General features: G+C 38.5%; 1 protein-coding gene across 1 annotated transcript in view; it reads left to right on the top strand.

Annotated features, from left to right (window-relative positions):
- The first annotated feature begins 1,164 nt into the window (after positions 1-1,164).
- Positions 1,165-16,755, top strand: part of ELOVL4 (ELOVL fatty acid elongase 4) — a 36,036-nt gene continuing 20,445 nt past the window's right edge. The window contains exon 1 of the mRNA XM_077162301.1: positions 1,165-1,549. Coding sequence (XP_077018416.1) covers positions 1,450-1,549 — 100 coding nt within the window. The 5' untranslated portion in view covers positions 1,165-1,449. The remainder of the gene's footprint in view (positions 1,550-16,755) is intronic.

Raw genomic sequence — 16,755 nt, 5'->3', positions numbered from 1 at the left:
TGGGTCAAGTGGAAAATAAATACAATGAAAGGTAGTTTTCCCATTATTTTAACAGAGTTAGAGGTCAGGAGCAATCACACACTTGACTCAGTGGCCTTTAAACGCAGGTGCAGAAAAGACTAAACAAGAAGTAGGTGACAAGATCAACAAGAAGTAGGCAACACGTTTAATAAATAGGTGAAAGTTTATTGGACTATTCTGAAAGATAATGTTTTATGTCAGAAGCTATCAAATTATGAACGTATATAGTGAGTTTTTGCTACTTTTCATAAGTACACTTTTCAGAGGGTAGATTCTTTTTATTGCATCCCACCTTCTTCCTTTCTAAACAATTTTTTCTTTAATCAAAAATTAATTTATGTTTTCTTCTCTTGCTTAGATTGCCCTCTGTCTCCTGAACAATTTTTCTTTTGGGTTCACCTCAACTCCATCCGTTCTAAGAAGACTTCTCTTAACTGCAACTTATTGTTCTCCTTTTACTTTGAACTCTCTAATCGCCTAATATAACAAAATTGCATTGCTTGGATTGTTCTGTGTGTATCATAAGGGTCTGCAGATCACATTAAGCATTCATTCAATTTTTTGTTACCTTGACAATTAATGGGTAGATCCTTCCCTCCCCGTCGCCCCAGTTCTTTCACCAGCTCTGAAGCGTGGAAGACAGATATGTCCTTACTTATTTAGAGGGGTAAGTTATTCATTCCCCTCGTCTTGGTGGCAAGTGTGTCCTGGTGGGAGGTGGGGTGGTAACAGAAACATAAGGGAAATCGGGGCGAGTGACAGGCCAAAACACCTCGCCGCCCTCATCCTTGCACACAAACCTTCCATTCTTCCCTGTCCTGTTCCCTTGGTTATCCCGGGAGGATGCGAGGTCACCCGTGGGAGGGGCCTGAAGCCTGGAAGGAAGGCGGAGGAGGAGGATGGGGAGAGGAGGCTAGCAAGGGTCCAGGTGTCTCGCTCCCGTACCGTGGAGGAGGGGTAAGGGGGCGAGGGTTGCCGGGCGGTGCGCGCCTGCGCGGATCTCGTCCCCCCCCCACCTCGCCTTCCAGCCCCGGGGCCGCAACATCCCTGCGCAGTAGAACCCTGGCGCGCGGGCGGGAGGAGGGGCAGGTCGGCCCCTCCGCCTCCGCGCACCGACACGTGACGCCGGCGGAGGAGATTGGAGCGGCGGCGGCGCGAGGCGGCGGAGTGGTGCAGCGCCTGGCGCTCGCGGCGGGACCTCGTCCTCAGCCTCCTCCTCCTCTTCGGAGCCTTGACGACACCTTCTGCACTGCTGGGTTCCTTGCCGCCGCGGCTGCCGCATCCCAGTCGCCGCATTCCGCCGCGGCGCCACCAAGAGGAGTTGACGCCGCCGGGAGGCCGCCGTTAGAGGGGTCCCCAGTTGCCCCTCGTCCCCTCGGCTGTCGCCTCTGATTTCTCTTGTCGCCGCCAGCGTCTGTTACCGTCGCGATGGGGCTCCTGGATTCGGAGCCGGGTAGTGTCCTGAACGTGGTGTCCACGGCGCTCAACGACACTGTGGAGTTCTACCGCTGGACCTGGTCCATCACAGGTAAAGGCTCTGACTTCCCCATCCTCGCTGGCCTTGCGGCGCCGTGGCTCACTCGGCTGCCTCCGCGGGAAGACACCGGCCCCCGGCCTCAAAGCGCCAGGGCTGAGCACTGCAGGTCTCCCGCCCGACGCTGGGCTGTTAGGATGCTGCGTATCTCAGGAGGCGCCTGGGCACTTGGACCGCGGTCGGGCACTGGTTAATCTGATGCGAACGTTGAGTGCTTTCGCTCCCCCCACCTCCACACCCCGGTTTTCCTATGAGCTTCTCAGATCCAGATCTCTCTCGTATCCTTCTCGGATGCAGAAGCTGAGATGTCAAATGGAGCCTATGCAGCTGAGAGCTCATTGCAGGAACCGCCCCACCCTATTCTCCCACGTGCCCTGATCTCATCTGACAGTTCTACCTTATGCACAGGATTGGTTTTAACATTTAGAAATACTCCGTGTGGAGAGATGGCTGGGAATGGGGGTGCGGAATGCTCCAGTAGAAGCTGTCTTTTTGCTTCTTCAGCCTTCTGCTTGCTTGTTGAACACAACCCTGCTAATATTTCCCTCTAACTCCTCCACCTATATATAATTAAGAATGAAAAGTAAAGTTGCCAGTTTGGATCCTTGAACCTGGAGAATGTTATTGTCTGAGGCCTTTCAGCAACAAATATATTTGAAGTGATTGTCTATAATGGCTTTGCGCACTGCAGCGCAGTCAGGGGGGAGGGGACGCTAAAACCATTTGGGGAAAAAAAATGAGTGGTCTTAGGAAGGGGGTCTCTACAGCAGCACCTAGAGGTTGTCCCAGAAGCCTGCATACTTACAGATTTCTTAAATCTGCAAACTTTTCCTTTTCGCCGTTGCAGTAGATTTATGCAACTCTTCTAGTGGAAGCAATTGTAATATTATGTGATTTTCCCATTTATTTTCATTTGCTACGTTGCTTTTGGTTTTAAAGCATTTAAAGGCTCCTGAAATCTAACATTAGATTAAGAGGATTTTAGAAATGATCTTCTGACTTAAATTTTTCTTGTTCTTTTGCAATATTTTGCTGCATTCCAGGAGTTCCACCTTATGACCCTGCCTTTCCCCCCTTTGAAATGAAAATATATTCCTGTAGGCTTTGTGTTTGTTGTTGGAATAATACAATTGCTGAAACAATATTGTGGGGAGAACGTTTGCTGGTATTATTTTTGTGAGACGGAATGATTCTTTGACCTTAATGCAGGCTTTGACCTAGAAAAAAAAAGTGTTTTTTTTTTTTCAGAAGATCTCAAGTTTAGCTCTTTTGGAAATAAGCTATTTAAGTAGCCATTGCAACTGAAAACAGTTAAAAGACAGTTTTTAAAGGAGCTTTTCTTTCTTAAGTCATTCATCTATATATCTTTTTGCTGTTACACTGAAGTTATGTTGTACCTGCAGAAACCATCTAGGAAGGATGTACCTTCCCTTCATCTTTGTGATTTTGATTCTTTAAACATTGCATCAGGGTTTCCCATTACACAATTGTGCAGAAGTGAACATCAGACAAGCTCTCTGGCAGATAATTGCGGTTTGGATACTAGGAGTTCAGAGTTGTTAAGATCTTCCAATCTCCATATCACTGTAGCCACACCCAGGAGTTCGCAGTCTGGTCTGTCATTCCTTCCTATCTCCAAACTTTCCCATCTCCTGAATCTCAGAAAGAAAAATTGAGGGCAGAAATAGAATATGGTATTTCTGTTATGACCAATTCCTTCCTAATGAGGTTTGAATTAAGAAAAAATACTGCGAATGAAATAGGAAATTTTGTGCGGTTGCCTCATGTGAAAGCCTGTTGCTAGCCTGTGAAGAGATATGAAATAGTGTAAAACTGTGAGCCAGGCCTGAGAAGTGAGGGCATCCACTGGAACAAGTGACCTCTCACAAGCAGGTCCAAGGGAAGGTGTTCACTGATGCTTGGGCTATCCACTTTCGAAACCTGAGACTGCTTCCTTGCTTTCTGTAATGATCTACCCAGTGTAGGCAGATGGTATTTCTCAACCAACATAGAGGCTTAGTGGGATATAGTCTGCTCTGCCTTGCTGTGTAAGGAGGAGTGTTTTTCAGGTTCAGGCAGAAAAGACCCGAAGTATACGGTGTCCCGTTTCCTTTTACCCCTTCACACTGCTCCAATTTTTAGAGATCTCTCCTGCTATAATTACTTGAAAATCTGGAGGGGGGTTTCAAAGTAGAAAAGTAGATGAGGTTGAAGAAAAGTTGGTGAGTCAGAAATTTGGAAAGAAGAGAAGTAAAAATGGGAGGAGAGAAAGATGGTCTTGAGAAATAGTGATGACTGTGATGAAAGAAAGGATACAGATTATTCAGGGAAAACAAGAAATGAGCTAGGTTCCATGCCCTTAAGTGTTTCATTCCCAGGACTGTATATGCTTTTCTTTATTTTTATTAGTTCATTAAATATTTCTCTCCATTGGTGGTTTCTGTTTGCCTACTTAAGTGTAAATAAGCAAATATATGCTTTTTACTATCATAACAGGAATAGTTACTGATTTGTAGTGCATATTTTATGTTCCACAAAATTCTGCCCTTGACCACTCTCTGGGCGAATATAACTGTGCTGTTATATCAAATGGTGCTATTTAATAAAAAATGCCCAAAACAATGTATGAAATCCGGACTTTTCACAGTCACATATGCATGTAACAAATACAGAATATGAACCAGAATTGCTTATCCTTTGGCTAAGATCAAGTGCAGAATGTGGAGCAGAGTATGTTAACCCTGAAAAAAATCTTACTTTTACTATATCATTGACAATTTTTACATTGGAGTTGAAACCGAGAAAGAGCTATACTTTTAGAGAAACAACAAAAATAACTTTTCCACCTTCCCGTATGATATGTTTTGAAATTTGAATGAGTAAGCTATCTTGGTTTATATTATAGGAAAGTATAGATGCATGTGTGTGACTATATCACTTTGCAGTATGGGAGTAGGCACACTGATGTCATTGTGTTTCTTTTTCTCTTCTATTCTTTGACTTAATGAGTACATTAAAATTATTAAGTCTAGGATCTTAGGCTCAAAAGTATATATTTGATCAAGAAAAGTTGTGTATAGATTTTTAAAACTCATGAGTCTAAATATCCCCTAACCTATCAATGTTCATATTATCTACATTATCCACTGGGTTCATTTATTATTCATTTAATAAATATTTATTGATAGCCTTTTGTGTAACTAACATTTAGCAGAGAAACATCCTGAAAAGTAGTCAGCACACCCACTATGAATAATGCCAATTATCTACTGAGCCACCATGTACTTTTTGACTGTATGTTTTTAAGCAGCCAGTGTTCCTATTGCATGCATACATGCATGTGTGGGGGGTGGGTGGAAGGATAGTGTGCTCTGTTCACAGACATATAGTATTCCATATTTTGGCAAAATAAATGAACTTGTGTCTACTTGGGAGTTGATGTTATAGCGTAAAAGTCTGGTTTAGCTAAATGCTTGAATTCGCTTTGGAAGGGCCACAGGGAGAAGGGGCTGAGTGACTGGTATCAGAGGAAGAAGGCCTTCTGCAGGATGGTGATGAAATGGAGAAGCCAGGAAGCTGCATGTAATCGTTCATTCCATGTTCAGTTGCCATGTGCAGGCACAGTTCTGGGCTCTAGGTAGAGAATGGAAACCTTTGGTCCCTACCCAAGGCAGTTTGCAAAGTTTAGGAGATTGCTACCATTCCGCTTTCCTTGGTTTCATGGTCCAAAGGCAGTGTGATCTGTCGGAGTCCAACTTAGCTGGGGCCTAGAGAATGTCAGGAGAAAGTCCTTCCCTACCCTACTCACGTCTACTTCTTTCACTTGCACTTCATTTTTGGGTTGTAAGGAGAATATACAAGCTGTTTTTAGAATATTTTAGGTGTTTGACTGCAGGTTTCTCACCCTGGACTTGAATGCTAATTGGTCTGGATACTTTTGGGGAGTCTTCATAGGTAGACTAGCAAAAAGAGTGTCAAAGGCAAGGGGAATTCTTAAACACTAGTAATGTGCTTAAGGACCAGTGAATTGTCCAGGTTATCTGAAACTGGGGGCTTTTGTGGGAGGGGACATTTACTCGGCATGAATAAGATGGGGAAAAAGGACTTTATGTCTGTCTCAGGGATTGCTAGGCCCTAGAGGAACAAGCATTTTAAATATTGTACAATATTTTTACCTAAGTTGTATTGTGTTTCACAGTTAGTGTATAGTTTTTCTGTCTAAAACAGAATTTGTTTGGCTTATCCTGGGAACCTAGTTACAAATTTTAATGTTTCTTTTAGAAAAGACATGCTGAATTCTAATTAGTGAATTAGAAACACATTTGTGGAGCATTACCCCTAATGTAGATTCTCCTTTGTCAGTGATTTCAATGAGGTTCTAGTTATCCTACCCTTAAAATCTCTCCGAGGTCTCTGGGAGGTCCTGCCATTTTGTTTTTGTTTTTCTTTTGTTCTTTAGCACAGTCTGGTTTTGGTGACAGACTCTTGAATTGATATTAACTGATGTTCATGTCCATTTTCCAACAACAGCATATAGCAAAACATCCTGTTGCAAATGAAATCCTGGGGTCAACCAACTAATGCAGGTTCTAAAAGCACTAATTGGTGTCAGAACACAGTTTTATTCAGTTAGCTACTTTGGCTTAGGGAGTCAAGATTTTAAGAATAATTTAGCTAATTATTTCAGACAGTGCTTTGGTGATAGTAAGAGCCACAAAGTAGATGGTATCCTTTTAAAACTAAATTTGTTTTTATAGTTTTTCCTCAAGTCATATGATAATGTCATCTGTGAATAATTTGACATTTACGTATTTTTTCATATATTGAGCCTCTTATAGTTTAGAATTAGTAAACAGAGAAGAGTTGTCTAACAAAATCTGGCTTTTCTCACTTAAGATGGCTCTTATTTCCTCCTCATTATTAGGACATTTCAACTTTATAAAATCTGTTAAGAAATCAAGGTGCTATTGTTTTATTTTCCTTAATTTGAGAATGTATTGCAAACTATAAGGGGAAAAATCTTTATGGGTTTGGACTTTTAGAAGAGAGAGAGGGAGGGAGGGAATACATGGCCTTTCAAAAGTGGGGTCCAAATTTGCTTTCTGTCCTGGTCAGCAGTATTCCCCTGCCTAGAGACCTGTAGCTCTTAACGGCTTGGATACTCACTGGCCCTTGAGGAAAACGTGTGTATATACACTTTCATGCTTCCTCTTACACTGTTTCCCTTGCCTTTAATGCAGCTTGGGTCCTCAGTTGGACCCATATGGGTTTATTGTCCTATGTAGAAGTTACTGTCTTTAGCAGTTACTCATTGTGTTAGTTTGCTGGAACTGGAACTCTTTTTAAAAAGGTAATTTATTAAATTGCAAGTTTACAGTTCTTAGACTGTGAAAATGATCAAATTAAGGTGTCCAGGGAAAGATACCCTGACTCAAGAAGAACTGTGGGTCCAGAACATCTCTGTGAGCTGGAAAGGTACATTGCAACGTCTCCTGGCTTTCTCGTCCAGCTTCTTGTTTCACGAAGCTCCTCTGAGGGCATTTTCCTTTTTCATCTCCAGAGGTCCTTGGCTGTGTTGACTCTGTTGGCTCTGGTTGCTCTAAAGCTTTTTCCAAAATGATTCCCTCTTACACGTTCTAGTAAGGAACCCCTCCTTGGATGGGTGGAGACACATCTCCATTGAAACCATTTAATCAGAAGTCACCACCCACAATTGGGTAGGTCACATCTCCATGGAAACAATAAAAAAGATTCCACCCAGCAGTATTGAATGAGGATTAGGACATGGCTTTTCTGAGGTACATATTAGCTTCAAATCAGCACACACATATACTTTTTTGTGCCATTCCTTCTGTGACTGTATTGTCTTAACTATTTAAATCTTCATTATTTTTCACTTCTTTGTATGTTTTCTTCTAACACTAGGAAATGCAACATATATTTGTGATTTGATTTAATACAACATAACTTCCAAATAGTGATATATTGTGGTTACAAAATACTATTAAAGTTCTGAACTAAATTGCAGAAAGTTTTCTTAAATGAGCTTTATGATCATGTAATTCGTTATAAATTCAATTCATGTATATTTATTTAATATAGTTTGCCACATTTAATGAGGGGATCAAACCATCAAATAATTTATTAGCACAAGTCAGGTACTGTCAAAGAATATAAAATCTTATATAATTACTCTCCATTGTGCAGAAGCATGCGATGTATATGTGGAAGTGAGGAGGGTAGCATGAAATAGTGAGTGAAAAGACAATTGGACTGCGATTTAAATGACTTAGGTTTTGGTCTTGGATCTGCTGCTAATTAGTTGTGAGGGTTTGGATAAGTTCCTTTAGTTTTCCAATCCTCAGTTTTTTTATCTGTAAATTAACAGGGTTGAATTAGGTAAACCCCAAAGTCCTATCTGGTTCTAAAATTCAGGATATAGATGTAACTTTCTTATATTCTTGGAATAGGTAAAGCAGTTTCTAATAAATATACATTGATTAGTATTTAAAAACATCATCATATACAATAGTTCAATTATTTCTTGACAAAACTGTTACCAGCACTGCTAAAATAGTAAAAATAATGAATTCATATTTAGTCCTTTTTACATTTTCTTAACTTTTCCATAAAAAATAGTAGAGGAATAGTTAAGAGATACAGATATTTAAACACCTGTTTTGAAGTAGCACTGTTTGTAGCTATAGCCCCATTCCTGTTTAATTATATAGGTATTCCTTGAATAACCAAAAATTAACTATGTTGTCAAAAAAAAACAGGTGCAATAACATTAAAGAATGAGATTATCTCAATTAAACATTGCATTTATTATGTACTATGCAATTTATGAGATTGACTTATGTTGTGTAATGTTTAATGATCCTGTAGATGAAGAAATAGACTTAAAACCACACAGCTAAAAAATAACAATTGGTTTTTTTTTTAAACTTTTTTTATTAATTAAAAAAAATTAGCAAACAAAACATTTAGATTTCATTCCATTCTACATATACAGTCAGTAATTCTTAATATCATCACATAGTTGCATATTCATCATTTCTTGGTACATTTGCATCGATTTAGAAAAAGAAATAAAAAGACAGCAGAAAAAGAAATAAAATGATAATAGAGAAAAAAAAGACTATACATCCCATACGCCTTAACCCTCACTTTCATTTACCACTAGCATTTCAAACTAAATTTATTTTAACATTTGTTCCCCCTATTATTTATTTTTATTCCATATTTTCTGCTCTTCTGTTGATATAGTAGCTAAAAGGAGCATCAGACATAAGGTTTTCACGTTCACAGAGTCTCATTGTGAAAGCTATATCATTGTTCAATCATCATCAAGAAACATGGCTACTGGAACACAGCACTACATTTTCAGGCAATTCCCTCCAGCCTCTCCACTACATCTTGAACAACAAGGTGATATCTACTTAATGCATAAGACTAACCTCCAGGATAACCTCTCGACGCTGTTTGGAATCTCTCAGCCATTGACACTTAGTCTCATTTCACTCTTCCCCCTTTTGGTCAAGAAGGTTCTCTCAATCCCTTGATGTTAATTCTCAGCTCATTCTAGGGTTTTTCTCAGTCCCTTGATGTTGAGTCTCAGCTCATTCCAGGATCTCTGTCCCACGTTGCCAGGAAGGTCCACACCCCTGGGAGTCATGTCCCACGCAGAGAGGGGAAGGGTGGTGAGACTGCTCGTCGTGTTGGCTGGAGAGAGGGGCCACATCTGAGCAACAAAAGAGGCTCTCTTGGGGGTGACTCTTAGGCCTAAATTTTAAGTAGACTTGACCTATCCTTTGTGGGATTAAGTTTCATGTGAACAAACCCCAAGACTGGGGGCTCTGCCTATAGCTTTGGTTATCCACACTGCTTGTGAGAATATCAAGAATTCAACTTGAGGAAGTTGAATTTCTCTCCACTCTCACCATTCCCCGAAGGGGGCTTGCAAATACTTTTCCAGTCACTGATCAAATCGTTCTGGAATTCATTGGGGGATCACTCTGGACAAACCAGCAAAATCTCATGCGCTACCTGAGATTCCATGTACTTATGACATTCAATCAAACTATCTACATGAGTTATATTAGGAAATGCTCTAGTCAAAATATAAATTTTGACAAACATTTTTTGCTTTAGTCTCACACATAAGGTGACGTTTTAAAGTATTAATTATCATCTATTTTCAGCACCCTGCAATAATGACATTCCTTTGTTCTTCCTCATGCCAAAACATTTTTAAAATTTGTACATTGTACATTTCACTATTATTATACACTCTAGGCATTCCTAGATTGTACCATCTTGATCTTTAACATCTATCTTTCTTTCTGATTTCATTTATGTCCCCAGCCCTCCTCCCTCTGTCATTCTCACATGCAGCTTCATTCAGTGTTTTAACATAATTGCATTACAGTTAGGTAGTATTGTGCTGTCCATTTCTGAGTTTTTGTGTCCAGTCCTGTTGCACAGACTGTATCCCTTCAGCTCCAATTACCCACTATCTTACCCTATTTCTATCTCCTGATGGTCTCTATTACCAACGACATATTCCAAGTTTATTCACTAATGTCGGTTCATATCAGTGAGACCATACAGTATTTGTCCTTTAGTTTTTGGCTAGTCTCACTCAGCATAATGTTCTCAAGGTCCATCCATGTTGTTACATACTTCATAAGTTTATTCTGTCTTAAAGCTGCATAATATTTATCATGTGTATATACTACAGTTTGTTTGGCCACTCGTCTGTTGATGGACATTTTGGCTGTTTTCATCTCCTTGCAATTGTAAGTAATGCTGCTATAAACATTGGTGTGCAAATGCCCGTTTGTGTCTTTGCCCTTAAGTCCTTTGAGTAGATACCCAGCAATGGTATTGCTGGGTCGTATGGCAATTCTATATTCATCTTTTTGAGGAACCGCCAAACTGCCTTCCACAGTGGTTGCACCATTTGTCATTCCCACCAACAGTGAATAAGTGTGCCTCTTTCTCCACATCCTCTCCAGCACTTGTCATTTTCTGTTAACAATTGGTTTTGAATGAAGATCTCTCTCTTTCTCAAGTTATGACCTTCTCGTAATACACCACAGCTTGCCCATTCATCCAAACATATGTTGTTTTATTGCCCAGTTATAATGCTTAAATGTATTATCGCATTTAATTCTTATGTTCCTTCGAACTAAGTACTATTATTATCTTCAGTTTTTGAGGTGAGTATAACTGAGTTTCCCTGGTTCTTATCCATTTAGAACCCACCATACCAAATTAAGCCTTTAGAATAATCAGCCTTCAGCTTGAATTGCACATGGATTTACTCCCTTCGTCTTTGTTCCTTTGAAGCTTCTCAATCCATCTCTATTTTTATCTGCTTTCATGGGTAATGTTATAATTTCTCTCATTTTTTTTTTAACCTGTATCTCTGTCCAGTGAAACTTGCAGCCAGTTATTTTTCCTCTGTTTTTTTTTTTTTTTTTAACTCTTTCTCTCCATTCTTTTGAGTTCTTGAATGACTGTTTCATAACTGGATTAGATAGAAGTACCTTTGCCCTCTTAACTCTTCGATGGACCACTCTTAGGCCATTTGCTTCCTCTTCTTCAAATACTGAGGGCAGGTGAAGGTCTCTATTTCCTCCCATCTGCCCATCAACATTTTAACCTCTTGGCTCTCTTTTAGCTCAGCTTCTGTCTGGTCCACCTCTGTAGTTTATAAGAGCTGCCCTTTTCTTACATTCGTCTAGGTGCTTTTCCAAACTCAAACCTTCCGTCCTCTTTCCTGCATGCACAGCAGGGTAAAACAAGCATTTCACCTCCTAAAACTCTCCCTAATTAAGAAACTGATCCAATTTTCTTTTACCCACCATCTACAGGATCTGTTTTACTTCTAAAGTGTATCTCAAATTGTTACCTATTCCATTTATTTTTCACTTGTCTGGAGGCCTTTTCTCTTTTAGTTTTGCCTATTTCATTCATTGAAACACAAGCTCTTACTTGGCTTGGGGAATGTATTAAGCATCATATTTTCGATTAAAATCCAGAAGAGGTCTTAGGTGTTTTTAGTTTAGTCCCTATCTTAGAGATAAAATCTTTGTCAAATCCTTCTTGACAATAGTTGTCTACATTTTTCATGAAACATTTATTTTAACAAATGTTGAGGGCTTTTATTTAGTGGACATTGTTTTAGGGATGTAGCAAATAAGGATGTGACTCTGACCCTCAAATCGTTTTTGATAAATGGAGAAAGACACCAGTGTACCTCCTTAAAAAAAGGAGATTCCCTTTGGAGTCCTTTTTTTTTTTAAATCACTTTTTAAAAATTTATTGACTGTTTTTTTTAGTGCAGTTGTAGGCTTACAGAAAAGCACTGCAGATTTTTTTTTTTTACTTACGTGCAGAAATTACCCATATACCCCTCCTCACCCACATACTTTTCCCTATCATTGATATTTTGCATTAGTATGGTACCTTTGTTACAATTGATGAACCAATATCATTATACTTATTACATATAGTATATAGTTTACAGTAGGATACACTCTTTGTATTGTAGTGTACAGTGGGTTTAAAATATTTTATTTTGGTGACGTATATACAACCTAAAATTTCCCATTTTAACTGTTTTCAAGTATATAGTTTGATGGTTTTAATTACATTTGCAATGTTGAGCTGCTATCAGCTCCCCAAGTGTTTGGGGTTCATTTAGTGTAGTGTGTCATTGTATTAAATGGTAACTGTATTTTTTTTGTTGTCAGTAGTAAAAACAGATGGATGTTTAGCATTATTACTTGGTATATTAGTGGTGATTAGTAGCCAGCTGTAGAAATTTGCAGTTGTTGGCTCTAACTTGTTAAAGAAGGATGGACAGTTTCAGAGAATCAAATATAGTACATACTTCTTGATGTCCTTAAATATACTCCTGAAGCTACTCAATATTTGTAGTTGATCATTAGACATGTTTTTCTTGTGTTTATCATAGATTAAACAGATGTTAAGTGTTGTTAGAAGAAAAAGAAATGAGTGATTGATTCTAGAATTCTTAGATTCTAGGTAGAATCTAAGAACAAATTAAACTTTTGTATGACCTAATTATGTGTTATACAAAGTAGGTCCACATTTCTGGTAGACTAGAGCAGTGCTTGTCAAATTTGAATGTGCAAATCACCTGAGAATCTTATTAAAATGCAGATTCTGATTTGGTAGATCTGGTGTGAGGTCTGAGATTTTCAGTTTCTAGTAAGCTTCCAGGTGATGCTTTCTGCTGGTACATGGACCCCAAGTTGAATAACAAGGGGATAGAGTATTCCTCATTTCTTTTACAGTCTATATTATGTGCTACTAAGGAAAAAGAAAAAGTTTTCAAGTGCTTAAGCTATTAATTTTAAAATATGTTTAAGAGAAAGTCAAATGATGCCATGGACTTTTAGAGAACATTTGTTTGTTCCAACAGGGGGTTTATATATCTCTTAGAACTATGTTGATCAGTAATACCTTAATGTTAGAACAATTTTGTAATTTATCATGCTAATTTTACCTGAATCTAAAGGGCAGTTTAGAAGCATCTCAAGTATATATTCCTACAGCAACAGCAATAATAATAATAATAATAATAATAATAATAATATCTATTTTCTAAACATTTTATGGCTTTCATTCATTCCATCAGCAATCAGCCATTCGCTGGGTGCTTCACTGTGAAATCCTCTGTAGCTAAAGAGATAAAAGATACTGCCCCTGCCGTCTAGCATGGGAGGCCATTAGCTAGACAGTGAAAAGACAGTTGCATATTAAGATAGAGGTTATCATGAGGTGCTTTACAAGTTTCAAAAGAAATACATACTTAATACTTTTAAGTGCATAAAGAATCCATGTTGGAGTGAGTTCTTATAGAGTATTTTCATTTTGAGCCACAGAGAACCCTTCTGATTTGGATAATTTTATTATATTCCCATTTTACATATAAGGAAATTATAGCTCTGAGAGTTTCAAGTTCACAATCATAGGGCTGGAAAATGACAGTAAGGGATTGAATCCAATTCTTAGTTCATTGCCTCTGCTCTGGGTGGGTTTCCAGTCATCTCCTGAGTGGGACTGTTTGTACTGTAGTTTTGTGTTCCTTCTGTCCAGTTCTTCTAGAAATTTAGATGTTCTAAAAATTACAGTTTTTTTCTAATTTTTATTTCAGGACATGATGGCAAAAGTTTCATTTTAAACCACTTGGAAAAGAAAGGTCATTCTGACTCGTGAAAATCCTGAGTTATAAAAGCTTTAAAAGAACACAACCTTTGAGAAAAAGTAGGGCTGTTAGAGATTTTAAAGGAAGTTGTTTTAATATAGATAACAATAACTTGTTGTAAGCATTAATTACTGTTGTATATATATAAACAGATAGAGGTTTCCAAAGGCCCTGGTGTACTTGAACATTGTTGTATTACAAGCATTTTATTTTTTACTAAAATCTGGTCCACATTGTCTTTTTAAAAGATTTTCAACAGACTGTTTAATTCAGAAACTCAAGAGTTGATGAGAATTTTTATGTATTTGGTCTCCTCCTTTTACAAAATATGTTCTATCTTCTTAATATAAATTCTTCTAAGTTAATTATTGATGGTTCTTTTTCTTTAATTTGGTTTGACTCTTTTCTTGGAAGAGAAAGAAAGACTTAGTAGTTTGTTGTCAATAATAATGGCAGTGACAATATTTATTGAGCACTTACTCTGGGTCAGACACTATACATATATTAATCCTCACAATAATCCTATTATCATTCATAAGGTCAGAGACAAGTCACTTGCTCAGGTTATTTGGAAATGGAGCTGGGATTTTAATGCTGGTGTTTTTTACTTGAGAGTCCATATTTAGAACCTTGAGAATTCTTCTGGGTCAGAAAGAAAATATCTAGAAGCATTGAAGGGCTTAATATAGGGAGAGGGGCTCAGATTACTCATGATATAAGACCCACTATGTGAAGATTTGGAGTAGAGAGGGGATAGGGTGCAACAGAACCCTGTGTTCTATGTGTGCTAGAAACTTTCATGTATTTTAGCTTATTTAATTATCACATATTAACCCTATGAGTGAGTTATTTTCTTTTCATTGTAGAAAGAAAAGAACAGTTGATTCTCCAGCTATAGACTGTTGACTCCCCTTCCTTTTGGAAACTTCTTTCTATTCTTCATGAAGTCATTTTCTCTCTTCTCTTCCTGCCTCTCAGGTTGCTTCTGTTCTGTTTCTCCCTCTCTTCCCTTTTTAAGTGTAATGTAATCAGAGTTCAACGTCTGCTCATTGTACTCTCTCACTCTATATGGTCTTTTGCTTGGGACCTCACACAGTGCTGTGATTTTCATTGTCAGTGACTCTTCTGTGTTCACAGCCCTAGTCATTCATTTGCAGCCCCCGAGCCTACTGGATATCTCCAGCATCATGTCCCACAAATACTTCAAACACAAGATGTTTAAAACTTATCTCATTATTTCCTCCAAGATCTGCTCCTTTTCCTTTATAACCTGTCTTTATAATGACTTCATCATCTATGCAGCCATCCAACCCCGAACTCTGGGAGTAATCTTGAATTTTTCTTTCATTCTCACTTGTCACATCCACATCAATCAGACAGTCTACCCATTTTACCCTCATGATTTTCATATCTGCCTTGCCTGCCAGTCACCAGTATAGTGCCCTGAATCCAGGTTTTCATCATCTCTTGTAGTATAGTGGTCTCAACGTCTGGCTGCCTATCAGTATAACCTGGGGAACTTTGAGCTCATACTGCTGGATTCCACCTACAGAGATTCTGATTTAGTAGATCTGGAGTGGAACCTGAGAATCTATATTTTTAACAAGTTTTCTAGCTAATTCTTAACTGGAGAGCTAAGCAACAGACAAGTGTTTGCAGACTTTTCTGATCAACCTGATTTCTCTGCCTCTTTTCATATCCCTTTCCCTTTCAGTCCATCTCTCTCTCTTTTAGCATGATGTTTTAAAAGCCAAATGTGATCTCCTATTTTTATCAAGCAAGTATTTTCCCATTGTCTAGACTATAAATTCCAGTCTCCTTAGCATGGTTGTAAGACCCTCCCTGGTCTGATCTGACTTATAAATCTCCAAAGTCATTTCCTGCCCTTTAACCCCCTCTACCTTAGGCTTGCTTAATTTCTAAAATAAATATTTTAATTCTGCCTTCTTGGCTGTTTATACATGCAGTGCTCTCTGCAAAAAGACCTTCCTGTCTGCTTAGCAAATTCCTCCTTTCTTTGAGAAAAAATTCAGATGCTAGCTCAGTGAAGCCTGTCTTGTCTCCTCTTTCCTGTCCTACCATTGTTCTTAAGACACTAATAATGCATGATACTGCACAACACTTGGGTTTTCTTGTCAGTCTCCTTCTCTAATAGATTGTGTGAGTTTTGAGAAGGTAGGTACCAGGTCACCTTTCCGAGATCACTTGGCTCAGAACTTTTCTGTCTGTTCCACCATGTAGTGTGATCTTATAATACAAACCAGATTAAAAGTAAGACCTGTTGGTAAAGGGTGCTTAAGTGAAGTCTAATCACAAGTGGACTTGTTTTTTTCTCTCCCCTTTTAAAAAAATTATAATTTACACATAGGGAAGTAGAGTTTTTGTAGTGAACAGTTTGCAAGTTTTAGTAAACACACATAAACAAAATTGTATAACCATCATGTCGTCCTTTAATACAGATAAAATTGAGTGATTGCTAACCAAACTGATGTTTGTTAATAACTCAATCACATTAGGCATGAGCTTTATCAAACAGTCAAAATGTTCTCAGTGGAAACTATTTCCCAAAATACAGTTAATCCTTAAGGCTCTAGGAGGGTGAAGATAAAGTGTCTTAGAAATTCTCATTACTAAAATAGCTGTTTGCTCCTGAGCTTATCTTGCTTTAATATTTGGTTTTAGGTTTGCTTAAATTGAATTTAAAACTAGGGTAGAAAACTTGTTTTCAAAGAAGAAAACCCTTTCTGTTTACAGAAAAAAAGATGTAGTGGTTAGCAATTTTCTCAATTTAGATACAATTTACCCCTCTATAACTTCTCATTGGTTTTATTTCTGCCCTCTGGAAACAGAAACTAAATCTGATCTCTCTTTCGCTCTCTCAGTGTTTGATGGGGCCTCTTTCTCTTCCAGACTAGAGGACCTTAGTCCCTTCCTACCACTCTTTGTGTCATGGCTT

This window comes from Tamandua tetradactyla, chromosome 5 (genome assembly GCF_023851605.1).
Source record: "Tamandua tetradactyla isolate mTamTet1 chromosome 5, mTamTet1.pri, whole genome shotgun sequence".
Lineage (NCBI taxonomy): Eukaryota > Metazoa > Chordata > Mammalia > Pilosa > Myrmecophagidae > Tamandua > Tamandua tetradactyla.
The sequence above is the reverse complement of the archived record's forward strand: the minus strand, read 5'-3'. Positions and strand labels throughout refer to the sequence as shown.